A 27,881-nucleotide genomic window follows, 5' to 3' on the forward strand; every position below is an offset into this window, starting at 1 on the left:
GAATCACACCTTATCACTTTCTATAAAAGAAATTTTAATCCTAAATTAATAAAAAATAGTTGTTAAGACATAAGTAACTCCCTAATTGATTTTCTTCACTGAGAAAGCAACTGCAAGGGGAAATATCTCTATTAAGTAATATAGTATCAGTCTTATCAAAAGCAATGTCTGGAGAACTATAGCTGCAAAGTCTGGATTCTTTTTTTTTTAATATTTTATTTATTTGTTTGACAGAGATCACAAGTAGGCAGAGAGGCAGGCAGAGAGAGAGGGGGAAGCAGGCTCCCTGCTGAGCAGAAAGCCCGATGCAGGGCTCACTCCCAGGACCCTGAGATGAGATCCTGACCTGAGCCGAAAGCAGAGGCTCTAACCCACTGAGCCACCCAGGCACTCCATGTCTGGATTCTTTAATAAAAGCTCCAGAAGTCCAGGAACTCCTAGAAAACAGATGTTAATTCAAAGTCTCTGGATTTAGGGATTTGTATTCAAAACTTACATACTGCTATGCATTGTTACTGCTGAAACTGTCCGCAGATTGTGGATTCTGGAATGCACCCTTCTTGATATGATGGCAAATTATAACTCTTAAAAAGAGCACCTAATTGAGGCTTTCTCTGTGCTGTAATTCAAAGAATTGAAATAGCACTGAAAAGGGGAGTACTTAGTAGGGGACGTGGACAGCTTTCAGAACAACTGCATTAGAAAAGGGCTGGATTCACATTAGTGGGATTCTTACAGTGCCACAGCAGAAAAAGGAGCAACATGGGAACAGAAAACTCCAGTTCTGTCACTAGTCTGCCACTAACCGGGAGTATAATTTGAGGCAAAACACTTAATTTTTCCAGTTTTGTTCCCATATCAATAAAATGAGGTTAGCCTAGCTGATCTCAGAATTCTTTTCCAGCTATACGATTCTGATTCTTTCTCCCATGGATGTAAGCTAGCCTATATTTCAGTCTTTGGGAAAATCCCAGTGTTGAAGAGCTGGCTTTATTAACAAAGTCCTAATACCCTTTCATTTTCTTATCCTTCTGAAGTAAGTCCTGGACAGAAACCTGAGACTTTGAGTGCCCCCCTTCCCTGCTTCATCTCCCGCCTCTGTACCCTATCTATAACAAAACCCCCTTGTCTCCTCCACTCCTTCTCCATCCACAAAACCAATACCGCAGTACTGGGCCTTCTTATGTGAGCCACAGGAACAAGTCACTGCTTCTCTCATGTTCTTCTCGATGTATAATTTGCTTTCAACTGGGTGTTCTGTTCTATCATTAAGATTTATATACCTACAGGAGCGATCCTTGATTTCTCTCTTTCTCTCACACTTCATATTCAATCTGTTGGTAAATCCTGTTGGCTCTGTCTCTAAGATATGCCCAAAATATGAGCACTTCTCATTCTCTCTTCTGCTATTATCTTGGTCCAAGCCAGCAATAGTTTGACTGATCTTCCTACTTTCACTCTCTCTTTCAATCTATTATCAAGACAGCATCCAAAGTGATATTATAACATTGTTAGATCCTGCCACTCCTCTGCTCAAAGTGAAATTCTTTGCAATAACCCACAAGGTTCTCGATGCTCTAGCCATTGTTACCTAACATATTTCCCACTACCCTGCTCTTCTACTCCAGCCACATAGACTTTCTTCCCAGTCCTTCAGTTTACCAAGTAACTCCATTACCTTCTTCTCATGAGCCTTCTCTAGTCATTCTGTCACACTGCCTAAAATCACAGCCTTCTGTTTCTTATTTTAGCCACAGAATGTATTACTTATTTTCCTTCTTTGTTTCTCTTCCCCATGAGAGTAGGGATTCTTGTCCGTTTTGTTTATTGCTATGATCAAAGCATCTAGAAGAGTGCCTAGCATAGTGGATGCTCAATAGTATTTGTTGGATATTGAATTAATTGTGAGAAACTCTATACCAAGGGAACATCATACAAAGATGGAGACAGACACTAAGCATCTCATTTGTTCACAGCAAAACAAATCTTATGTAGTTAAAAAAAAAATCCTTGCTTAATTGTTTTACATCTGTTTTAACACGTTTTCGATCTCAGGGAAAGCATTCTCCATTATCAAAGCCTTAATCTGTTTACTAGGGAATGGAGCCCCTTATTTTCCGAATGTTATTGGGAACATTTGGCAGCTCCTCTAAGTTATACAGAAGAAACTAAGTTCTGTTTTAAATTAAAAAATTTCATGTCTTGACCTTTAGTGCTCAAAAGCCTGAAAAACTCTGACTATAATATTAAATTCCAAGAGGTAATACATGGCTATTCAATGTAACAATGAGAGGGATGACGAGATACTATGGTAACTTCGAATTTATCAAAGGAAGAGGTAGTAGAAACTCCATATTGCTTTCCCCCTCTGTTTTACCTTTATCAGAGAGACGCACCCTGGCACACAGGAGATGATCGATTTATACGTATTTAATTTGTACCGGACAGATTAATGTTTTCAAAAAAAAGAAGCATCTTGAGTTATTTGTCTCCGCACTAGCCTGCGGGTTGTGGTCCTTCACTCTGCTCGCATTCAGCGTTATCAGGGACCTGAGTTTACCAGTCCAAGAAACTCCGGGAGGGACGTCCTCACTCAAGGAATGACGACGGGAACGCTTCTCCGGGGGGGCGTCGTCCGCTCCCTCAAGGTCCCGGGGAAACATATGTGGGTAGAAGGGGCTCCACTTCCAGAGCGCGCGACGGCCTCCCGCACTTAGTCGGGCCGACTTGGCCCATCGTCCTCCCCCGACCACCAAGACGCGCTTCTCCTCCGAGGAGACAGAGCGGCCGGCCCGTTAGCTGACAGCGCCGCCCGGCGACCCGCAGCCCTAGCCGCGCCCCGGAGCTGGAGTGGGGGAGGGGCGGCGGCGGCGCTCGCGCAGCGTCGAGTTTCCCAGAATTCCCAGCGGTCGCGGGGAAAGTTTACGGGACGTAGGCGGCGGCGGCGGCGGCGGCAGCGGCGGTAGCGGTTACTAGGCGGCCCTCGGCGGACCATGGCCCTGGCCGGGCGTTTCTGGCCTCAGCTCACGGAGTTCTCCGGCAGCATCGCGGAGCGAGTATCTTTCCGGGAAGGAACTGACAAGCGACTGAGCTGTGGCCGGCGCGCTTAGCGCCCCGAACATGCAGCAGTCCCTGCGGGCGACCCCGGGCTGCGGAGAGGAGGAGGCGGCGGCGGCGGCGGCGGCGGCGGCGGCTCGGGAGGGAAGGAGGCGGCGGCGCCGGCGGAGGTGGCGGCGGGGCCGGCCGGCGCCCTTTGCGGAGCCCTAAAGAGGCTGCTTAACGCGGCCTGGGGCCTCGTCGACAAGGATGCTGTCCCGAAAGAAAACCAAAAACGAAGTGTCCAAGCCCGCCGAGGTGCAGGGCAAGTACGTGAAGAAAGAGACGTCGCCTCTGCTCCGGAGTGAGTGTCGGGCGGGGCGTACCCACACCTGGCCCGAGCGGCTGCGGGGAGCCTGGCGGGCGCGCGACGCGGCTCCCCGCGGCTTTTCTTTCCTGTTGGTCTCTGTGAAGAGTGTATTGTGCCCGAAGTGGTGGTCATTGTTTGAAAGCCGACGAAGCGTAAGAAACTTAAGAGTAGTCCTTCCCCCGTGGGCCTCCCTGAAAATAACAAACTTTCCCGTTCTCCTCGCCCCGGGGCGGAGTGTTGTTTCATTTTGAGTACTAGAAGAGGTTCTTTCGGAAACTCTTCAATTGCTGATTCCCTGATGCTACAAGAGGTGGAAGTGATCTGACTGGGGCCCACTTCTTCCTCTTCTAGATACTTAGAGATACGCCTTGTGTTTGCAAACATTTCGGGTGTCACCCGTCCGTGCAGGAAGTTGTGCGAACTCGGGTAGAATTCCTTAGCCCTTTCGCTGATGATTGTAGACGTGAGGAGGTGGTGACAGTTGACCGTCCCTTTTGTGGCCGCTCTCCAAAGCCTCATCAACAGTCTCAGATCTTAGAAAAGCGAAAATCATGTGTGTTTGGGCGTTTAAGTGAGAATTGCTTCAAATACCACCTTCCTTCCCGGACTCCTCCCCCCCCCCCCCCCGCCCAAAAAAAAGGCGAAGTACGCAAAAATTTCTATCGTACTTCAGGAGAAATTGCCAAGAAATTTTTTTTTTTTTAACTTTAATAGTTTCTCGGTGCCTCCCCGCCACACTTTTCAGTTTAAGCATTTGACTCTGCTTTCTCAGCTGAATCTTTGAATTTTTAATTCTTGCTTGTGTGTTTAGAACATCTGTGAGGTAAGGAACTAATATTTAGATGTTCATACTGCATAGCGGGCACTTTGTGTAAGTGCCCTTCTTGGAAGCTCCTACAAACCTTGTGACTTAAGCATTACTTCATTCTGTAATTGGGAAAGCTGTTCATAGAGGTTCCTAGTATTTACCCAGGATCACACAGAAAGGTGTTAAGAGCATGTTTTTTAAATAATAACTGCATCATCAGCCTTAGAGATTTATCCTTGTATTTTCAGTGCTTTCTTATAGAACAACAAGATAGATCAGTGGGTACATCAGTAATTAGCATATTAATTTTTATTTTTTAAGTTTATTTACGTCATCTCTATACCCAGTGTGGGACTCGAACTCACGACCCTGAGATCAGTAGCCCCTCATTCTTCCCACTGAACCAGCCAGGCACCCCCTGAAAGTTGATTTCTTTTTTTAAAAGATTTATTTATTTATTTGGGAGAGAGAGAGTGAGCCTGAGCAAGGGGAGGGGTGGCGGGAGAGGGAGAGCAACAGACTCTGCTGAGTGCTGAACAGAGACTTGATCTCAGCACTCCGAGATCAGGACTGAACTCAGGAGTCAGAGGCTTAACTGACTGAGCCACTCAGGTGCCCCCTGAGAATTGATTTTTTTTATACCTTTTTTAATAAGCTTATTTTTCACATATGCTCTTAGGTTTTCAGCTAAATTTATGATAGCTTGCAGTTTGCTGCAAATAAACTTTATTAAACATTACTTAAAATCATGAAATATGTTAGCTATATATTATTATTTTTTTAAAGATTTATTTATTTATTTATTTATTTGAGACAGGGAGAGAGTGAGTGCCAGTGAGCTCATGTTGGGGCAGAGGGAAGGGGGAGAGAGAATCTCAAGCCGACTCCCTGGTGAGCACAGAGCCCATGGTGGGGCTTGATCTCACAGCTTGTGAGATCATGACCTGAGCCAAAATCAAGAGTCCCATGCTTAACTGACTGAGCCACCCAGGCACCCCATGTAAGTCATACTTCACAGCAAATTTATTTCTTATTAACTTATTCTTATTAATAAATTTATTCTTATTAATTCCTGTCTCATTAGCTTTTGAACCTTATTAATATCAGTGCTATTTAATATTGTGTACTTAATAAATGAATAAAAGTTTCCAAATCTAATATTTTTCAGGTTACGAAGTTATTTGCTTTGTAACCTGGCATGTCTAAGCCACTTAAGTTCTGTATTCAGAAGTACTATATCCTGAAGGCCATTGTTCCACTGTTATCTTCTATTTTGAATTATAATTACTTGTTCTTAAGGGAGTGGTAGTTTCAGGTTTGGCATATTTTGAACTGCTTGAACATTTGTGTACCTCTTTGAAATGAGATTTTTTTATTTTTTAATTTTCATACCTAAGCTTTTTTACTTTCCAGCATTTGATTATGTACTGGTATTACATAATTCTGAGGGGAAATCAGATTATTTTAAAGTCTATTTAAAGGAATCCACTTTTACATGTTTGGGAATAGCATTATGTTCTATTTTATATTTGAAATTGTGTTTGCTTGTAAAAGGATTTTTGGGAATTTTGAAAATGAAGTGAAATCAGCAAAAAAAAATCTTAAATTTTGTTAGGTTGTTTCTTATTTTTACACATTTATTCATGAGTATTTCATTAACCATAATTAAGCTTACTGACATTTCATCATGTTATATATAGTGTTATGCAGAATACGTTTGATTCTGACTGAGTTTACACATACCACGTTCGTGCAAATTATAAAATCATTTGCATGGGAAGGTATTAATTAGCCTTAATTCTAAAATACCCAGGTACTATCATAAATTAGAATTTTAAATTGTGTTTGCTCAAGTCCATTGAAATTTTGCATTGGGGGGGTAATAGATATAAATGAACAACTTTTGAAAAAGGTAATTATTACTTACCGACGTGGTTATTTTACTCTTTGTTTTTTATTTTATTGTAGATCTCATGCCTTCATTTATTCGGCATGGTCCAACAATTCCAAGACGAACTGATATCTGTCTGCCAGATTCAAGTCCTAATGCCTTTTCAGCTTCTGGAGATGGAATAGTTTCAAGAAACCAGAGTTTTCTTAGAACTCCAATTCAAAGAACACCTCATGAAATAATGAGAAGAGAAAGCAACAGATTGTCTGCACCTTCTTATCTTGCCCGGAGTCTAGCAGATGTCCCTAGGGAGTATGGCTCTTCTCAGTCATTTTTAACAGAAGTTAATTTTGCTGTTGAAAATGGAGACTCTGGTTCCCGATATTATTATTCAGATAATTATTTCGATGGTCAGAGAAGGCGCCCACTTGGAGATCGTGCACATGAAGACTATAGATATTATGAATACAACCATGATCTCTTCCAAAGAATGCCACAGAATCAGGGGAGACATGCTTCAGGTAACTTAAAATTACAAATCCTACATTAGTTTAGATTTATTAACAATTAAAAAGGTGCTTTTTTTCTGGATTTTCTTGGGAACCACGCACACACTCCCAGAAAAATACTTTTCCATTTTGCCGGTTTTGCTAAGCCAGCTTACAAATAATTAGTAATCTATGCTGAGTGAAAGAATTTTGTGCCCATTTATTTTATTAATTCATTTTATAAAAATTTAGTATTCACCCAAAGATTATCTAGACTGTTAACCTTGAAAACCCAGAGAATTTAATGTCTACAGTTGGATTGAATCTAGGTTTAGTTTTGGTAAGATGGGAAGGTTAGGGTTTCAAAGAACCTGGACTTATACCAGAGAAAGGAAAGGTGGATAGGAAGAATTGGGCATGGCAAAAAATACCATGGGGCAACTGCTTCATTCCTCAGCTACAGCCTACACTGTTTCTCTTAACAAAACTGTTTGCCTAGGTCAATAATTATTTCCCAGGTTTGTCAAAAAGACTCAAATGAAAGTCTGTCCTTTTGTTCTTTTAGTAATAAAAATATTAGCCATATAATTTTATTATTTATATTTTATTTTTTCTTAAAGATTTTATTTATTTATTTGACACAGATCACAAGTAGGCAGAGAGGCAGGCAGAGAGAGAGGAGGAAGCAGACTCCCCACTGAGCAGAGAGCCCAATGCGGGGCTCCATCCTAGGACCTTAGGATCAGGACCCTGGGATCAGACCCGAGCCGAAGGCAGAGGCCTCAACCCACTGAGCCACCCAGGCACCCCTGGCCATATGATTTTTTAAAATCTGTTTGCCATATTTGCTAACTTGGGAATACTTGTACAAGGAGCAGAAGAGACAGGAGAAATGGATAGTTCTACTTTATTCCCAGAGTATTGGATTACACTAGATAAACTGAAGCAAGCTGAAACTTAAACTTTTTTATCTAATTGTTTTTTTCCTGGTTAAGTTGCAGGCTTTAAATCTTGGTAGGATAAGAATAAATACACTTTACTTTTTAACCCATGAAACTTAAGGTTCCTTAAAAACAGTTTGGAGGAGTGCCTGGGTTGCTCAAAGTGTTTCGGCTTGGGTCAGGATCTCAGGGTCAGGAGATGAAGCCCAGCATCAGGCTCCATGCTGGCTGTGGAGCCCGCTTAACTTTCTCTTTTTCTCCCTCCCTCCCCTCCCTCTCTCAAAACAACAACAAACAAACAAACAGTTTGGAGCAGGAGTGTAGAAAACATTCATTTAGTATTTTGGGTGAGTAGGGGGCAGAAGAGGGAGAGAGAATCTTAAGTAGGCTCCATGTCCATTGTGTCCTGACCTAGGGCTTAACTGACTGAGCCACCCAAGCGCCCCCTTATTCATTTAGTATTAATCATTTATGTGTTTAGCATTTTCTCTGACATTTTTGGCATCTGCTTTCTGGTATCTTGTTTGGGGAACAAAACCAATAGATGCACAGTAATCACAGAACACTGTTATTGACAGTAAGTGCAATAGGGAGTCAGAGGAGAGATCAGGGTAGGCTAGAATATTTAAGAATGATTCGTGAAAGAGGTAGGACTTGCTTTGAGCTTGGACTTTAGATTAATGGGGCAGAGAAAAGGCATTTAAATAAGGAATTTGGAATAGGCCAATGAAAACAGAGTGAACGTGTGAATCGAAGGAACTATGTAGTTCTACTAATATGAAGAAAGAAGATATGAGGTAGAATGGAGATTTGTGGTCCAGCAACAATCTGAAGGATTTAAACAGTTTGGAGTCAAACAGAAGCCATTGCAGATTTCAAAGACAAGTCATTTTATGAAGGCAGTATTTGAAGATTATTGGTTGTACTCAGGATAGATTGCTAGAGAAAAGATGACTTTTTGGGTACCAGTGGTATTGGAGAGGAAAGGAGAAAATGAAAATTATGGAGAAGTAAATCAGAAGTTTGGAAAATTGAGGAATAATGGAGAATAGTTGGTAAAAGCATCTTATTTTATGAAAGCTGACATTGGAATCTCTTTGGGTCATAAAAGAGGAAAGGTTTTCTAGGCATAGAGAAATGAGCATGGATGAGTGTCCTTTTTTTTTTTTTTTTTTTTAACTTTTTTTTTCCCTTAAGTAATCTTTACGGAGTGGGGCTCGAACTCATAATGCTGAGATCAAGAGTCACATGCTCCACGGACTGAGCCAGCCAGGCACCCCAGAGCCTTTTTGTTTTTAAAGAGTGTCTAGGTTAAGGGATTAAACAGTTGCATACTGGCTATTTATAGTGTTTATTTTGGCTATTTATAATATTAAATAGTTTTAAACCTCAGAAATGATTTGTTAGCCAACCAAAATAGTAAGTTTTTAAAAATCATTTTTTAGAGTAATAACTGCTTGCTGTAGAAAATTTGCAAAAAACAGAAAAGTTAAGGGAAAGTGCCCATCAGGCGAGAGATTCATCATATATGTTATTTCCTTCATCTTTTTAATGGCATACTCTGTACAGTTTTATATCCCTCCTTTTTACTTGAATGAGTTTCTTAATGTTATATGCTACTTACGAGTTCCATTGACTTAATAATCTTCCATTTGGTGCATTGGTGGTTATTATTTTAAATGCTTATGAGGACCCAACTCAGGCTGCAAACATTTAGAAAGAGAAGTGGGACACATCTGTATTGATGGGACTTGGCCTCAAATGGGAAATGAGAGATAAGGAAGAGAGAAGATTCAGATAGGATTAGCATAGACATTTGCCTCTGTAAATGGTTGACTAAGTGAATGAATCCAGAGATTTCAAGTCTGGAGTCTTCAGACAGTTTTGGTGGCTGACGAGTATCAGGAATAAAAGATTAACACAGCTTACCATAAATACAGATTGTTCTTCACACTTACTTTTATCATGTATATTTATATTTCAGGTATCACTGATAACTCATAACACTTTTCTGCCTAAATGAAAGTATGAGGAATTGATAATGCCAAGTTAAAATATTGTTTTAAAAATTCTGGTTCACAAAGTATCATTGAGGAAATACTGCTAGAACTGAATTCCTACCGATCCTCTCTTAGAGGCAGTCTGACACTTTTTATAAGTTTAGTGACAGACTTCAAAACTTTCCAATCATGAGTTAGGGATAAATAAAATACAAGTTAATTGGATACTTTTTCAAATTAAGTCATTTTAAAGAAAGATTTGCATTTATTAGAGTGGTAATATGCTTGAGAAATTTCACTTAATAGAATTACATCAGAGCATAAGATTTAATGTTTTACCTTTTAGAAAAAACCAGTTCTTTGAAGGAATCCGTTAAATTTCAGAGAATGATTAATAACCAATAACTAACCAAGCAGAAAAGCCTATCAGCTGTCTTTTCCAGAAGGAAAAAAATCTGCATATGAAACAATAGCTGGAAGTTTCTTGAATTCATCTTGAAAAAATTTGAAACTTACCATATTTTCAAGATTAATGCTGAAGAGAATTCAAGGAATTACAGGGAATGAGAAGGAGAAAGTAAATTTGTGGGAGGGTAAAGATGTGCCATAGATTTATTTTCACAACTTTTAAATTTTGATTATTGTTACTAAGGTAGTAAACATTAAGAATATATGAAAGAAAATAGTTTGGTAATGATTTAATGCAAGTGGTATATCCTGCCAGTTACATAGACTTAAGTAACTGGCAGGATATACCACTTGCATTAAATCATAACAAAACCGTTTATATGATATTTCAGGGGGTTTCAGGGCCTACCGAGTTTTAGGTTTAGCTGTGAAATCTGACCTTTAACATTTTGGCCAGTGTAATGGGCAGGCACCTACTCTATGTGCCAAAGGAAGGAATTTGGCTGTTAACAGGAAGTCTTCAGTTGGAATACTAAAGGCAGAATGAATTCCTTTGTTTTGCATTTGAGTAATTTAGTTCTATACAGTTTTAAGTAATGGACTTTTAAAACTTTTATTTTTAAAGATGACTAAAGAAATCAAGTTACCAAAATCAAGCTGAAAAGTGTCAGCCTTTACAAAAACATGGAAGTAATGTTTACTCCAGGAAATGCATAATTATTTAAGGAACTCAGAATCATTTTTGAGAAGGGGTTAATAATCTTTAGGGACACAACTTTATTTGTAATATTATTTTGCAGAAGAGGAGAAAAGGTAGATCTCTTTAGATCTCTTTATCAAGCGGGGCTCCGTAGCTCGGGTTAGAGCACTGGTCTCGTAGATCTCTTTATCAACATCTTAATTGTAACATGGGCTATAGTGTTTAGCATTTATTACCCTGAAGCTTGTGGACCTTCATTAGAGTTCCAGATTCCATTTTATTCTCTGTAACCACTACAGAATTAGTCAACCAGAATTTTTGAGCTTTATAGGCATAGGTTTCACAGATATCTTCTGCCTGATTGTATGAGATTAAATTCTTCAGAGATATTTCTTGGTAGAAAGACAAAATAATACTTCATCGTTGTGTTTGGGAAATAATGTATTTAGTTATGAATGCCTTACTTTATATAAATGGAAGGTGTTTGTGCAGTTAATTCCTACAAATGGAAGTTATTTTGAACATTATGAATTCCACTCATTCTTTTCTGGAACTAATTGAAAAAATGAAAAACTAATTTTTTCCCTTGTATCTCAGAAACAGGTTCCTAAATTTTTCCACTGATTGAATTCAAAATTGGTGGCTTGTTTTGTTTTTTTTTTAAATTAGTGACAGTCATACTTTTATTTGAAGAATTACAGTTGATCTTTGTTTGTTGATTACTTTGTTAGTAATAATTTTGTCACTTGTATACCAGTTCTATCATTCTGGAAATAATTTACTTGAATCTTTGTTTCCTCATTTATAAATTGATAGTGATAGTATCATCTATAGGGCTCTTTTGAATATGAAATAATACATTTGGAAAAGGGGCAGGTCAGAGGAGACACTCGTAACTGTTAGTGTTCATGCCTTTTATAAGAGCATTATGTGTTCTCTGCTTTTTCCAGATTTGACATGTTTGGCTATTGAAATTTCAACTTTCTGGCTGAACTTAGAGCAGAGGTCTCATGTGTTAGAGCTTGATTGAGCTTTATTTTTCCTGTCTTCTAGACCTATTTTATTACTAGGTATGTTTTGTTTTAAATCTCACTTTTAGTTTTTTTGTATTGCACATCCTCCTCTCAATAGGTTTTATAAAATTATCCCAAATAGTCTAAAAAAATAAGTGTACGTGGCACTTTCGGAAAGTGAAGGTGGAGTGTATCATGGAAAGGTTAGGAATCATGATTTTACATGGCATTGGTAAAGCTGATGAACCTATTAAGAACTTTGAGGATATCTTTGTACCCGTATCAAATTGTTGAGGTTTAATTCTGAAAAATAAGAGTTTCTACAGAGAGGTCTTTGTATTTCCTCTAAATATGAATTTCACATTTTGTCTTAGTTTAAATTTGGTGTTTGGTACCTAATACTGTTTAAATGGAGAGGTGTATGTGTTTCTAGATTTAGGCAAGCTCAGTATATGGAAGTTTGGACTTTCTAAGCAGATTAATAAAACTCACAACTTTAATAATATTTAATAATTAATAATAATTTAATAATCTTTAATAAAGTTTGTACCTTTTTATTTATTTTTTACTATAAGAGGTTTTTTTTAAAAGATTTTATTTATTTATTTGACAGAGATCACAGGTAGGCATAGAGACAGGCAGAGAGGGGGTGGGGAAGCAGGCTCCCCACTGAGCAGAGAGCCCAATGCAGGCCTTGATTTCAGGACCCTGAGATCATGACCTGAGCTGAAGGCAGAGGCCTAACTCACTGAGCCACCCAGGCACCCAAGAGTTTTTATTTTTAAAAATGTTGTATTTAGAAATCTGTTTGTATATTTTTAGGGGAACCTCTGTTGGGCAAAAAATTTATGGTTCTTATGAATAAGTCAGTACGAGTACAATGAATTGACTTTAACTTTTTAAAAAATTTCTATGTTATGGCCAGTAGTACAACATTTCTAATGATGGAAGTATGAGAAAATATAAAGCCATTGCATGCTTTAAAATGTGATTTTAAAGTTATTTGCTATGTACATATCTTTAGTACATTGGCTTATTTCTTTTTTGTTTAAACATTTTTTTTTTAAGTACAGAAATTGCTTAAGCTACACTTATTAAATAAGCCTTCAGTTGCAGTTTGACAGAAGCCAAGGTCAGTTTCACCAAAAGGCTTGTTAGCTTTATTTTTCTATAGTTCCCATATGTTTTAGAAGTATATGCCTTTCTTTTCAAACAATACTGTGATTGTGTTTATTTTCTTTCTTGCATTTTTCTTTTTGCTAAAATAGTTCATAGAGGCTGTTGTATACATTCTGCTGCATTAGTTCCAGAGACACATAATGACTAATTTCTCTTTTTGATCCTAAAATTGATGATGGGATCAGATATCAGCACAGTTCATTCATCATGAAGTTCTCCATTGGCCTTTTTACCTGTTGATTTGATAACCATTAATGATCATTGGCTAGATCCAGTATCTTATTAGATGTTACAGAGGGTGATACTCTAATTTCTGTCATCTCTTCTCTATTAGTTGGACTTCTATAATGAAGAACTATCTCTCATCAATTATGTGGTTGCTATTCATATAAGAAAGGATAAATACTAAATCTTTCTCTTTATTACTAGTTTTTAAGATGATGAATTGGCACCCTAGCTACCTCCAAAGGTAAACAGTGGGTTTTTATTTTTAGTGTCTCTGAAGTCAAGAATGTTTTATTAACTCCAAGGTTTATTTGGATTTCACCAGTTTTTTCATTAATGTCAGTTTTCTGTTCCAGGATCCAATCAGAGTACTACATTGCATGCAGTTGTCATTTCTCCTTAGTGTCCTTTGTCTATGACAGTTGCTTAGTCTTTTTTTTTTTTTTAAGATTTTATTTATTCATCTGACAGTGCGATCACAAGCAGAGCAGCAGGCAGAGAGAGAGAGAGGGAAGCAGACTCCCTGCTGAGCAGACAGCCCAATGCGGAGCTCTATCCCAGGACCCTGAAATCACGACCTGAGCTGAAGGCAGAGGCTTAACCCACTAACCTATGGACATAAACTAAATGAGTCTTTGAATTTTGGTGTGATTAGTTATATACAATTACTATTCTTATGTGAGAATAAAACAATGCAGCCAGGTTATTCTCCCTCCCGCCCTCCCCCAAATAGCATACAGTAAACTTAAGGTTTTTTTTTTTAAGGTACAGGGTTCTATGAATTTTGATATATATCTCTATCTATATTGATGTAATGCCTAGACAGTTTATAGGACATTTCATTCACTCCTAAAAATTATGTCATTGCTGTCCCTTTGTGTAGTAAGTGTTCTTTGGTTTATGACAGTTGCTTAGTCTTTTCATCCTGCCCCAAATTCCTGGCAACCATAATTTTCTGTCCTAGTTGTTTTGCCTTTGCAGTAATTTCATATGAACAGAATCATACAGTTTACAGCCATTTGAGGCTGGCTCCTTTCACTCAGTGTAATGCCTCTGAGGTTATACATGTTGTTGCATATATCGATATTTAGTTCTTTTTACAGTAGATTCCACTGTATGATTGTATTAGTTTACTCATTTTCTTGAAGGACATGTGGGTTTTTTCCTTTTTCAACACTATAAACCTCCCCATACAGGTTTTTGTGTGAAGAAGCATTTTCATTTGTCTAGGTTAAATATTTGGGAATAGAATTGCTACATCATATGGAAAACACATTTAACTTGGTAAGACCTTGCTGAAGTGTTTTCCAGAGTAGCTGAAGTATTTTGCATTTCCACCAGCAGTGTATGAGAGCTTCAGTTGCTCCATATCCTCCTCATCACAACTTGTGTTGTTAGATTTTTTTTTTTTCTTTTTTGGCCATTCTCATAGATGTGTATTATCCTCTCATTGTGGTTTTAATTTGTAGGGGTTTTTTAATTAGCAGTGGCCCTGATGGTTAATATGATTTGAGCATTTTTTTTCTATTCATTTACCATCTAAATATCTTCTTTGAAGTGCCTGTTCACATATTTTGCCCATTTAAAATACTTTCCTAGTGTTTTGAGAGTTCTTTATGAGTTCTAGATTAAACTCCTTTGTCTAATATGTGATTTGGAAATTTTCTCCCAGTCTGTAGCTTGATTTTCTTTCTCTTAATAATGTCTTTCATAGGGACGCCTGGGTGGCTCAGAGGGTTAAGCCTCTGCCTTCAGCTGAGGTCATGCTCTCAGAGTCCTAAGATCAAGCCCTGCATCGGGCTCTCTGCTCCGCAGGGAGCCTGCTTCCCCTCTCTCTCTCTGCCTGCCTCCCTGCCTACTTGTGATCTCTCTGTCAAATAAATAAATAAAATTTTTTTAAAAAACAGTAATGCCTTTCACAGAGCAAACATTTTTAATTATGACAAAGTCCAATTCAATATTTGTTTCATGGATTGTACTTCCAGCATCATGGTTAAGAGCTCTGCCTAATGAAAGGTCACAAAAACTTAACCTCCTTTTTCTTTTAAAAGGTTTATAGTTTTTATGTTTTACATTTAGGTATATGATCCATCTTAAGTTTATTTTTATAGAAGGAGGAAGGTATAGATTGTGATTAATTTTTTTTTTTGCGTATGGATGTCCAGTTGTTCCAGCATCATTTGTTAGAAAACTACCCTTTCTCTATAGAATTGCCTTTTTACCTTTGTTAAAAATCTATTAATTGTGTATGTGTAGGTCTATTTTAGGATTCTTTGTTCAATTGATCTGTCTGTCCTTTTGTCAATACCATATTGTCTTGATTACTTCTATCTTTATAGTAAGTCTTAAAAATCATGTAGTATGAGGGGCACCTGGCTGGCTCAGTTGGTAGACCACGCGACTCTTGAACTTGGAATCATGAGTTTGTGCCCCACGTTGTGCATAGAAGTTACTTTAAAAAATCAGGTAGCGGGACACCTGGGTGGCTCAGTTGGTTAAGCAGCTGCCTTTGGCTCGGGCTGTGATCCCAGCATCCTGGGATCGAGTCCCACATCGGGCTCCTTGCTTGGCAGGGAGCCTGCTTCTCCTCTGCCTCTGCCTGCCATTCTGTCTGCCTCTGCTCGCTCTCTCCCCCTCTCTCTCTCTGATAAATAAATAAAATCTTAAAAAAAAAAATCAGGTAGCATGAATCCTCCAACTTTATTCTTATTTTTAAAAATGTTTTGGCTTCCCTAGTTCTGCCTTTCCATATACATTTTAGAGCCCAACTGTTTCTGTCTATACCATAAACTCCTGCTAGAATTTTGATTGGAATTATCTTAAAAGTCATTTCAGGAAGAATTGGCATCTTAACTATGTTGAGTCTTCTAATCCATTAATATGGTAGGTTCTTTTAATTCTTTCATCACTGTTTTATAGTTTTCAGCATACAGATTCTGTACATAATTTGTTTTCCATATTTTATTTATATGTAAGTATTTGATTTTTTGGAGCTATAATAAGTGGTATAATTTGTTTCCAGTTGTTGTTAGTATGCAAATACTTAATTGATTTTTGTATGTTAAAAATCTTATATTTTGCATCTCTGATAAAGGTACTTAATGGTTCTCGGGGACAGCTAGATTATATTTAAATTATAAACTGGACAGTTTTACAAGTTGGTTTTTATTTTTTGTTTTTTGTTTTTTTTTTAGTTTTAGGTGAAATGTCAAATCTTAAATCTTGAATGTAGTGAAATTTTATTTTCTTCAGTTTTCTTTAAGCAGTATACATATTTAGTAGCTTTGCTAATAGCTAAATGTTTGTGTAGCCTGGTGATAGCGGCATCAACCAAAACTAATTTCAGGGAGTCTTGTTCCTCCTTTGCTTTGTAATTAAATTTTAGTAATACTGGCTAGTTTATGAAAATTCTTACTTACAATTATAAAATCTTGAATTTTAACAGAAGAGTATAATTAGGATAGTTAATTTTGTGACTATTTCACAGATACCATAATTTTTAGCTTTGAATAATTGTTCTATTTCTTCTTTTTCTATCTTTCTCTTCAGGTATTGGGAGAGTTGCTGCTACATCTTTAGGAAATTTAACTAACCATGGTTCTGAAGATTTACCTCTTCCTCCTGGCTGGTCTGTGGACTGGACAATGAGAGGGAGAAAATATTATATAGATCACAACACAAATACAACTCATTGGAGCCATCCCCTTGAGCGAGAAGGACTTCCTCCAGGATGGGAGCGAGTTGAGTCATCAGAATTCGGAACCTATTATGTAGATCACACAAATAAGAAGGCTCAATATAGGCATCCCTGTGCTCCTAGGTGTAGTATCAATTTTATTTTCAACTTTTTGTTTTGAGATTGTCTAATGTTAGATTTTGAGCTCATATTTTCATCAAAGAGAAAGGCACCCTAAAGTTTGATATTTGAAGGCTTATGACATTTTTCTTTGAATTTGTACTTAGTAATGATTTGTAAATACATTTTAGTAATAATTAAAAAAAACTTTTTAAAACAACCTCAAAAACACAATCAGTATTCGTATGATCAGATTCTGTTTTAATATACCAGAATGTTTTTTATTGTAGATACCCAGAAATTGAAATAATTAAAAACCTCTGTCTCTTTCCATTTAAATTTCTATAAATAATACAGACCTCCCTCCTAATTTGTCAAAATATACTTCTGAATTATAGCATCTGCTTTATTCAATTTCTGACTTTTTATGTTCTGTTTCTTACTGCTGCCAGGCAAGAAAGTGAAAACTGGAACTGTACAAAATATCCCAGATGTGTTCAATAAATGTAACCAGTGATCCTTTGGGCTTATCAGTAGGTCTCAGTATGTCCAGATTTTTAGCCCTGTGAATATTGTAGCCAGTTGTCATGTGTAGTTATTGAGCACCTGAAAGGTGGTTAATCCAAACTGCGGTATGCCGTATATGTAAACGTAAAATACACAGGATTTCAAAGTACATAAAAAACTAGTACCAGTTTAGTCATGAAATTACAAATAAATTCCTGTTAACTACCTCTGAGCCATAAGATTTAAAATAGGTAGAATATCATCAGTGTGTTGATAGGTGTTCTTAGTATCATTTAGCATAATATGATCTTCAGTTATAGCAGACTTCTGCATTTTTTAAAACCATTAAACTTGTTATGAAAATACACTTTAATATTACCACCTAGAAAACTAAGCTTTATCATTATTGTGTCATTTTATTTATTTATTTTTAAAGATTTTACTTATTTATTTATTTGACAGAGATCACAAGTAGGCAGAGAGGCAGGCAGAGAGAGAGGAAGGGAAGAGAGCGCCCCATGCGGGGCTCGATCCCAAGACCCTGGGATCATGACCTGAGTTGAAGGCAGAGGCTTTAACCCACTGAGTCACCCAGGTGCCCCTATTGTGTCATTTTACATATTTGGATTTATTCATTCAACTTGGAAAAGTTTCTTTTCCCAGTGATTCCATTTAGTGGTATTCAGTCAGTGTTAATTGAACAGCTGAACTTGTCACCGTTTCAAAAGAGCCAGACCAACTTCTCTGCCTTTATTGGGCTCTGGTCTTTTTGCCTACTCTCTAAACCATTTCAGGCAAGCTGCTGGCCTCCATTTTCAGGCCTGTGACCTGGGAGTAATTTAGAGTCCTCCTCTGACCTGATCACAGTTCCCCATCAAGGGCAGGGATGAATTTCACTTATCCCTGCTGTGTCCCAGCATCCAGCACACGGGCAGATACATAGTGGGAGTGCAGCCAGGTGTTTGCTGACAAAGAATGATGGAAAATGCAAAAAGAAAAAAAAAAAAAGAACTAAACATGATTACAGATTGCTTTCACCAGGTGGCAGAAAACTTTGTGGTCCAGACAACCAGATTTGAGAGTATATCGAGCTGACTTTTCTGTTTATCATTAGTAACCTTACATTATTATAGAATTGTTATAGTTTACAAGGCGTTTTCACAATTTGCTACTCTTACCAGCTCTGTAGACATTAAACTGGAGAGAACAAACATCTTTCTTAAACTCACATAGATAATACTAATAACTAAATATGATTGTCTCTATTATGCTAATCTTTGTACAGAACACTTGACATACTAGCTCATTTATTGTTGAGAAGAATCATCTTTGGTATGAATTTATTCTAGTTTTACAAATAAGAAGTCTGAAGCTTAGAGAAGTGAAGCAGTTTTGCCCACATTCATATAACTTGTGAAGTAGCCAAACTGAGGTTAAAAACCTCAGGCCTGTCTTCAAAGCCTCAGTTCTTTCCCACCCCTGATTTGTGCTGTCAAAGGATATTTCACTTTGTACCTACTTAGTACTTACTTATGAAAGAAGAGATAAGTGTAAAATTGCAGTGCCATCTGGATATTGATCTTTAAAGTATTAATCACAGCCTAACAATTATTTTAATCCTAGTTTAGTATTGCAGTGACCTTTTCTGATATACACATAAATGTTGATGTTTGGAGCAGGCTCTTCCGGTTTTATGTTCTGTTCTGGAATAGATCATTTGGCCTTCCAAATTTCAGTCTTTAGGCTTCAAGTGGTTCAGTGCTTTTTTCCTTAGCATTTTCCCCATATAACTCCTTCCTCCTATTGCTATTCTCTCTGTGCTACCGGTTAGGATATTAGAACTAATTAAAAGCATGGTCTGTTTCTTTCTTTTTTCTTTTTCTTTTTTTTTTTTTTTTTGCTTTAAGTCTCTGTGATTTAAAATAGGTTCTTGTCAACTCTAACTCAACTCTCACTTATGCTCTCATAAGTAGTAAAAGCAGAAAATAATTAATGTGGATAATTCAATCACAGTTCTCATTCCCAGTGTACTACATATTCCAAATCCCCTTTTCAGCCTACAGGAGGAAGAAAGCATCCATTCTCATTTTGAGAGAAACTGTCAACCTTTCCAGTATAAATTTACAGCTAATTACTAGTTATTACTGAAAATTATTATTTAAGTTTTAAGCCTCAGTATAAAGGTAATAATTAGCTCCAAATTTTTTATAGCTTCCTTTTAAGTTCCTTGAAAAGAATAAATACCACACAGAAGAAATCTCTTAAAAATATGTAAAGATTTTGGGCACCTGTGTGGCTCAGTTGCTTAAGTGTCTGACTTTGGCTCAAGTCATGATTTCTGGGTTCTGGGATTGAGCCCCACTTTGGGCTCCCTCCTTAGGGGTGAGTCTGCTTATCCCTCTCCCTCTTCCCCTCCTCCCAGTTGTTTTCTCTCTCTTTCAGTCTCTCAAATAAAATCTTAAAAATTTTTTTATAAATATTTAGTTTGGGTTTATATTCATCACTAGTGACCTACTAGTTTCCAGAAGAAGGTGTATTTTACTTCACCTTATGGTGTGGTTAAAAAAAAAGTCAGACTTCTGTGGTTTTTTAAGGTGGTAGAAGGAGTTCAGTTTGGGCAAAAGGCACATTGAAAAACATTTAAATATTATTTGTTCTTTACAATTTCTTGTTTAGATTTAGAGTCTTTATCCTGATGAATGTTGATTCCTTTTTTTTAGTGTACCTCGGTATGACCAACCCCCTCCTGTCACATATCAGCCACAGCAAACCGAAAGAAATCAGTCCCTTCTGGTACCTGCAAATCCATATCACACTGCAGAAATTCCTGACTGGCTTCAGGTTTATGCTCGAGCCCCTGTGAAGTAAGTGAATTTATGACATAGTTTTGTTGAGGGGTAAGTGGAACCAAAGTCCCTGGACTGCTTAACCCACATAGCACTGTGTTTTTTCTCTTAATATTGGGCTTCTAAAAATTCTTTTACTTGAAAAAATTATCACAGCTTATAAAGTTTGAAAATTATTGACTAGAAATGTAAGTTCTGCAAACATTTACTAATTCTTCACTTTCTTTGTATGGAGACCTGTGTTATATTAGGGATATAGTAAGAAGCTTATGTCCTTGTAGGGGAGATTAACTTGTAAATAAGTGATATATACCGTGTGATAAAAGGACAGACCCAAGGAAATCCAAGATACAAGGATGAAGCAGCAGGACACAGGGATGTTGAAATAATACAGGTAGTGGCTGCAAGTTCTGGGATGAGATGATTTGAGTTCACGGATACCTTTTAGCTGTGTATCTCCTTGCAGAGTGCTTAACTTGGTTTTGTCTTCTGTAAATTGGGGGTAGGAATAGTGCCTACTCTTAAGGTTATTGGAAATTCAATAAAATAGAGCATCTAAAGTATTTTTATGATAATACCTTGCACATTAAGAGAGCTAAGTAAAGATGATGATGATGATTCTTGGGGGTAGAGGTATAGAATAGCGGTCAAGATCATTCAGGAAGGAAATGAAGTCTGATTTCTGGCTTCATCACCTGCATACTGAATGACCTTGAGCAAGTCACTGAACTTAGATCCAAGTTTTTTTCCTCTCTACTGAGCTATGGGGGTTAAGTGATCATGCATTTTCAAGCACATGGCATGGTGACTGCTTTGCATAAGCACTTACTAGGGCTTCTTATGATATGACTAGAGCAAGGAAAGCTCCATTGAAGAAGAAAATACGTGGGCTAGTTTTTAAAGATGACTGTGAATTTGCCAGGCTCATTGAGGATATTTACTGGGTGACATAGTAGGCACTATTCTTGAAATACAATCATGAATTAATGAAAGCTGCCTTTTCTGTTCTGGGAAAACAGAAGTAAATACTCAGATCAATAACCCAACATGATAAAGATTAATAACACTGGTATATACAAAGTGCCATGGTTTCAGAAAAGAGTTTTTGAAAGCAAATAGTTACTGATTATCCAGTACTTCCTGTTTCTATCTTATGATGCTAAACTTTTACATATGTTATCTCATATAATTTTTCTAAAAGCCATTTTACAGGTTAAAAAAAATGGAAGCTCTATCTTTGCTAAGAAAATACAACTATTAAGTGGTAGATTTTGAACCTTTATCTCCAGTTTCAAGGATCATACTCTTAATTTTTGTCATTAATAACTTATTTAATAAATATATACTGAGCAGCTATTCTTTTTAAACTTTGCTAGGCATTTCATATATGAGTGCATATACTTTTAACAACTTTGTAAGGTAATATTTAGTTTCTGGTTTTTGTAGCCTTACTCTTTTTTTTAACCAAAATTAATAGCATAAAATAGCCCAAAGAAGAGTTTTAAATAGTTTAAGATGATTGGACAGTGAATTGGGGAAAAAAATTAAATCTTTGATATTTAAAAAAAAGGAATGTAAAACCTTTCATATATACTTTTTTGAAATAGTAACTCTTTTTCCATAATTTTAAAGGATGATCATTGAAACAAAATATGCAAGAGGTTAAACCAACTCTGATCTAAACTTTTTTTACCGTATTATGTATTTACCAACTGTGTGTTTAAGTGGCAGGGAAAAGGCTTATGTGTATGCTTTAGTCTAGTGATTTTAGAAGTTATCTTTCTTGCTTAGAGCCATTTGTTTTTATTAGCTTATTTTCAGGCTTTTAATTTGAATGGTTAGTTACCTCAAGGATATGTGTCATAATTATTTGATTATGATTCACTTATTTAGGCCAGATTAACATTCTTATAAAGCTAATGGTCATTTACTATAATTATTTATTAATTTTTGGCCAATGTAAACATTCTTCTCGGTCTGTAAATTCACAGTTGTTAATCTTTGGTCTGATGTGGAGACAAAACCATCTACCAGGGTTCTAGTCCCAAAACATTGGTTCTTCTTTTCCAAGTCAAATTTAAGCCCTGACACTGTAATTTTTAAAAACATTTTAATTATAGATATTATTTTGCAAGATATAAACCATGCTTTTCAAAAGTTTCATTTTAGTTTATTTGAAATTAGGTACACATTTATCCATAGATGTTTACCTTGGTTTGGTGTCTGGGATAACCCACGGCAGCCTCTTTATTTGATCCTATCCATACAGTATGGGAATGGAGTAAGGAATGATAGCAGGTGGACTTTTCAAACCCGTTTTCCATCGCTTCCTTCACTTTTGATGCCACTTGACCTACCAGTATTTGTAGTCTTTGTTCATATGCTGATTTTATGCCATATATAATATGTATGTTTACATTTTCCTTAAATCTGGAAAAATATATGCCCAACTGTTAAATTTTCTTATTTCTGGGAGTTGGTAAGATTGAGGAAGGTTATTCTTTCTACTTTATAATCATCATTAGAAATAACATATAAGCTGGGGCGCCTGGGTGGCTCAGTGGGTTAAGCCGCTGCCTTCAGCTCAGGTCATGATCTCAGGGTCCTGGGATTGAGTCCCACATCGGGCTCTCTGCTCAGCAGGGGGCCTGCTTCCCTTCCTCTCTCTGTGATCTCTTCCCTTCCTCTCTCCTACTGTGATCTCTCTCTGTCAAATAAATAAATAAAATCTTTAAAAAAAAAATAACATATAAGCTTTCCTTTTTGGGGAAAATGATCATACTTAAATGGAATTCCTTGCTGCTTATGAAAAGAACAGACTCCCAAAGATTATAGCCCTTTCCACTCTGGTTCTGTGAGCTAGCTTTAAAACTTTTTAGAAATGAGCAACTTAGTTTTTTTTCCAAATAGGTCAGGACTCTCAAAATAAGCCAGACTGAAACAAGAACAGGTATTTCTTTACTGCTTAAAAACTTAAAACGAGAGGTTTAGGTACGTGTTGCTTTTTAGTTGGTCCAAAATTTTTGTCTCTAAAGAAGGTGGAAATGGTTAATATTGTTATCAACAAAGGATGAGCTGTTTGTTATTTATGAAGTAGATTATGAAGAATCATTTACTTAACAAAAGGAAAAGTTTTAGTCAAAAAACCTAGCATGTTTTTTCCTTTTGCTAAAAATTGCCAATCTTTTAAGTTCCTGAAATTTAAAAATTTTTAAATTGTCTTTTTGCATATACTTCCAAACTTGACTTAGATTATATTCTAAATTTTTATTTATGAATTTAATAAAGCTTAAATTTTAATGTTCCTGAAGCTGCTCACAAAAGTCTGTAATGCATCATAAAACTGTGGTCAAGCTGAACTACAGAATAAATGATAAGGTTAGTATACAACGGGAAAAAGACCATCAAGAACGTATTTATTTCATTACACACACACCCCAACATCAGTCCCCAACAGTGCTGTGGGATGGATTGTATTTTACTCCTATGGCTTGGCAGTCTTGCAGCATCACCATTACCCCAGCTCTGGGTGAAGGCAGAAAGGAAGAGTGGGCACACTGTTACAGGAGGCAGGCATGGGGAAGGGACTTAGGGTGCATCGTGATCGCTGGAGCTGGAAACAGCAGCACTTTTGGCTCCTTAAAGACTGCATCCATTGAAGGGTGAACACATTATTTGTAGGATTATAGCAGTTGATGTTTGCATATATGGGCTATTTATAAGTAGAATACTGCCCTAGGAAAAACAGCTTAAGTGCTACAATAAGCATAGGCTACTGAAATAGTTTATAGCCTATTTTCTGAATGATTTATCTGTGCGTGTATATGTGTATTTTAAAGATTTTATGTATTAGAGTGTGCACATGAGCACATGAGTGGTAGGGAGGGAAGCAGACTCCCTGCTGAGCAGGGAGCCCTAGGCAGTACTCAGTCCCAGCACCCTGAGATCATGAAGGCAGATGCTTAACCAGCTGAACCACCCAGGTGCCCCACCTGTATATATATATATTTCAAAGATTTATTTGAGAGAGTGAGCACATGGTGGGAGGAGCAGAGGGAGAGGGAGACAAGCAGACTCCCCACTGAGCAGGTAGCCCAACACCAGGTCTCAGTCCCAGGACCCTGAGATCATGACCTGGGCCCAAATCAAGAGTCTGATGACACTTAACCATCTGAGCCATACAGGCGCCCCTACCTGTATATTTAAACGATAAGTGACTAAAAATTAAACCTGGGGAATCAGATGATTTGTCTAGTTAAGAGGAAAAGAATGGGAATTTTACATTTCTCCTAAAAAAGAAAACAAAACAAGCATATCAGGAAGTATTACATGAGAAGGGAAGTAATTCCGTAAAAATGGCAGGGGCAAGATTTTGGAAGGCACATGGGTACCTTTCACACTTTTCTCATCTGTGCCCTTCTAGAGCGTATTTTCTTCGTCCCAAAGGATTTTCTGTAATTTTCTGATTTTTTTGCTTCTACCCTTAATCCTATTTTTGATGCTAAATGCTGTGCTTGGGAAGTGAGAAAATTGCCTGAAGCTTTTTTTTTTCCTTTTTATAAAACTTGAATGTTTATACAGAATGATGTTCATACCTTAAAACAAGTATGATATTTACCAATTAATCTTCTCTCTTTTTCGTTGCTAGAAAGCACAGATGATAAATAAGCTTTAATTTTCTTATAGTTCAACTGGCATAAATTAAGCATTTTGAATCAGTTGACATTGCTGAAATGCCCATTAGCTATGGAATTCTGACTCGAGGATTAAGATTTTTTGCTAGGAATAAGGAACTTGTTTCAAACAAATAAGATCTTAAGCTGCATGAATAGCAGAGGTTCCAGGAAACAAAACTGTTACTTCATAAAGGCTCATTGAGTACTTCTTATGGCATCTCTAATTTATGTTGGAGTTTCTCACTAAAGAGAATATAAAGCTTTCTACCAAATATACCTATTAATAGGTTGTGGCACTTGAGTTATTAAGGGGGTAAATTTGGTATCCAACAAGATATATTTATCTTGTGGTCCTGCATATTGTGCTCCTGGTATTCTGGTTACATGTATCCAAGTTGTACAGAAATAGAAGTCAATGTGCCAGGCACAATCTGGCTGTTTATTGTTTGTTTACTCTTTCCCTTTTTAAAAAACATTTTATAAAATATATTAGAGGATCCTTTTGGAATAAGATGTTAAATGAATTACCAAACAAAGGATCATGGGTAGGAAATACTATAATGACTCTTAAAAATAAATTTACTAGAATGGGATTTGGGACCTTAAAGCTCCTGATTATATCTGTAATATTTCAGAAGGGCAGTTTCAATATCATATAGGTATATGACCTGCTGTCATTCAAGTTCTTTATCTAATCTCAGCATTCAAAACTATTACGCTGAAGTAATTTGGTCCATAACTCTGCCTTTTCATTTTTTGGTCACTGAACAGTTTTGCAAAAAATATATGGCCTCTTTAGATTTAGTTTTGTGATCTGTAAGATGGAAAAATTAGATCAGAGTTATGTCTTCAGGCCTTTCAGTTCAGAGTGTAAATTACTCCTTTTTGTTGCATACTTCCCTGTCAGTATAGGATCATCTTATCATTGAAGGAAGACTAAAAAGCCTTCTGAGATGTATGTAAATACAAGTGAGCATGCATCCTTCTCCACATACTTCTACAATCTACTGACTCTCATTTTGAAAAGAACTTATTCTTCCCTTTCTGCTTGATTTTGTTGTAATACTGTATATTCAACCTCAGGAAAAGAGCCCATGAATGATGATTCCTGTTCATTCCTCTTTTATTTAGTTCCTTGTCTGCAGTAGTGAACAGCATTCCTCAGAAAGTTTTGTCAACGCTAATAACACAAGTGACTTTGCCCATTTTTGTGTATTGTGTTTGGGGATAATAAGGTCTAAAGTATTCTTAACTTTCTGACAGTTAAACTTTAGGTGAACTTATGAATAAGCATAGAATATGTATTCTTTTAAAATTATAGAACCACAGTGGTTTGAAATCTGTGTTCATTGTTGTCTAATGTTAATAGTACAATAATTGATATAGAAATTATTTTTTCAATTGAATGAAGTAGTATCAGCAGTTCTCTCCCTAAAAAAGTAGTATATTTAAGTAAGTTAACAACTCAGTTATTTTTAATTAAAGCTTTATGGTTTGTTTAGATATAATAAAATTGATCTTTATAAAAATAGATCAGTTTGTTGCTGTAAATACATATTTATGTATGTGTTGTGAACATATGCATGATTATGTTTTAAAACAGATATGACCACATTCTGAAGTGGGAACTCTTCCAGCTGGCTGACCTGGATACATACCAGGGAATGCTAAAGTTGCTTTTCATGAAAGAACTGGAACAGATTGTTAAAATGTATGAAGCCTACAGACAGGCTCTTCTCACAGAATTGGAAAACCGCAAGCAGAGACAGCAGTGGTATGCCCAACAACATGGCAAGAATTTTTAAGTTAATTTTTTAAAAATAAAATTTAAGTTTTGTAAGGGCTTTAAAATATTTTCTCAGATAAAAAACTGCAAACAAATACTTTGGTTAATAAAGGCAGCTTTTTGGAAATTATAAAATTCTAATTTTACATGTATTTTGTTATTAAAAATATTTTATTGAGCAAAAAAATTATCATTTTGAGAGCCAACACACCAAACACTTCTAAATGCTATATATTAGAAACTGCTTTGAATATTCTCAGTGGAGAAAAATGCAGCAAGAAATGTCTCATTATAACCAGCTATTAAATAGGAAATCATCACTTGGTAAACTTTTACAGTAGCAGTATCTTTAAAAAATGGAGAACCTATGCAGTATTTAAAAAAAAAAAAAAAAGATGTGTATTGCTTTCATGTGGAATAGTACCTGGAATCAGGTGGTTTAAATGTTACCATTGTGCAGTTCAAAATACAAAATGGGACTTGGGACCTTAATTGTGATCAATGTAAGTATATAACGTATAGGGTTCCCTTCCAAAACAAAGAACCCCTTTAAAACGAGAACACATTTTTTGGTATGAAAGGATTAAAGGCCCTTAATTTTTTAGGAACAAATATAGGCACTAAAGTCTTAGCTTGTATAGGAAAGCTGTGTACAGCACTCAAAAGTTGCTGTCATTTCCTTACTTTTGACCGGGGCTCTTACAGCATTTAGTAGCATGGCTCTAATGAGACAGTGGAGGGTTCCCAACAGCGTACGGCACACTGCCATCCCAGCAGATGGGGTTGAGCTGCCAAAAATGACAATCAGGGATTCATTAAGAAATCTTGGTCATTAAATTGATTTTATGTATTTTTTATCTTCTAAGGATTTGTCACAGAACTTTAAAACCTACCATTTCCCTCCCACTTTTCTTTCTTTTAATAGTTAAGACATTGTTCATAATTAGTGCAGTACAATTGATGACAGAAAAATTTATGGCACTTTCAGCCTGTAGAATTCTGTGAATTTCAACATTATTTGAAGTAGCTCTTCAGTTACATTTACATGTATTGTAAATATGTAAATATATTTTTAGTTTAGGTAATCTTTGAAAGTACAGAGCACTCCCAGTTAGTTATCAGTGAGTTTGAATTCATTAAATGTTGAAAATGTTAAATGTTTGATTTTATATAACAAGCTTATTAAATATATTTTTGTGGAAACTAAATGC

The 27,881-nt window shown here is 36.7% G+C and overlaps 1 protein-coding gene across 2 annotated transcripts; it reads left to right on the top strand.

The window, feature by feature from the left end:
• The first annotated feature begins 2,411 nt into the window (after positions 1–2,411).
• On the top strand, positions 2,412–27,878 carry SAV1 (salvador family WW domain containing protein 1). Of its 2 annotated transcripts, XM_082735175.1 has the most exons (5): positions 2,412–3,400; positions 6,183–6,626; positions 16,609–16,879; positions 20,083–20,226; positions 26,488–27,878. In XM_082735175.1, the coding sequence occupies exons 1-5, from the start codon at positions 3,307–3,309 to the stop codon at positions 26,687–26,689; spliced, it is 1,155 nt and encodes a 384-aa protein (XP_082591301.1). In that variant the 5' UTR covers positions 2,412–3,306; the 3' UTR covers positions 26,690–27,878. The 2 variants fall into 2 exon arrangements, with proteins under 2 accessions (XP_082591301.1, XP_082591302.1); XM_082735176.1 differs by lacking the exon at positions 6,183–6,626.
• Positions 27,879–27,881: the final 3 nt, after the last annotated feature.

Source organism: Mustela nivalis (assembly GCF_964662115.1).
Source record: "Mustela nivalis genome assembly, chromosome: 6".
NCBI classification, from domain to species: domain Eukaryota; kingdom Metazoa; phylum Chordata; class Mammalia; order Carnivora; family Mustelidae; genus Mustela; species Mustela nivalis.

What these genes read in the sequence shown, in the direction of transcription:
- SAV1 (XM_082735175.1), top strand. Translation starts at nt 3,307, where the DNA reads ATGCTGTCCCGAAAGAAAACCAAAAACGAAGTGTCCAAGCCCGCCGAG. An exon ending in GACGTCGCCTCTGCTCCGGA is followed by an intron (nt 3,401 to 6,182) that starts GTGAGTGTCGGG and finishes ATTTTATTGTAG; the next exon opens with ATCTCATGCCTTCATTTATT. An exon ending in AGGCATCCCTGTGCTCCTAG is followed by an intron (nt 16,880 to 20,082) that starts GTGTAGTATCAA and finishes CCTTTTTTTTAG; the next exon opens with TGTACCTCGGTATGACCAAC.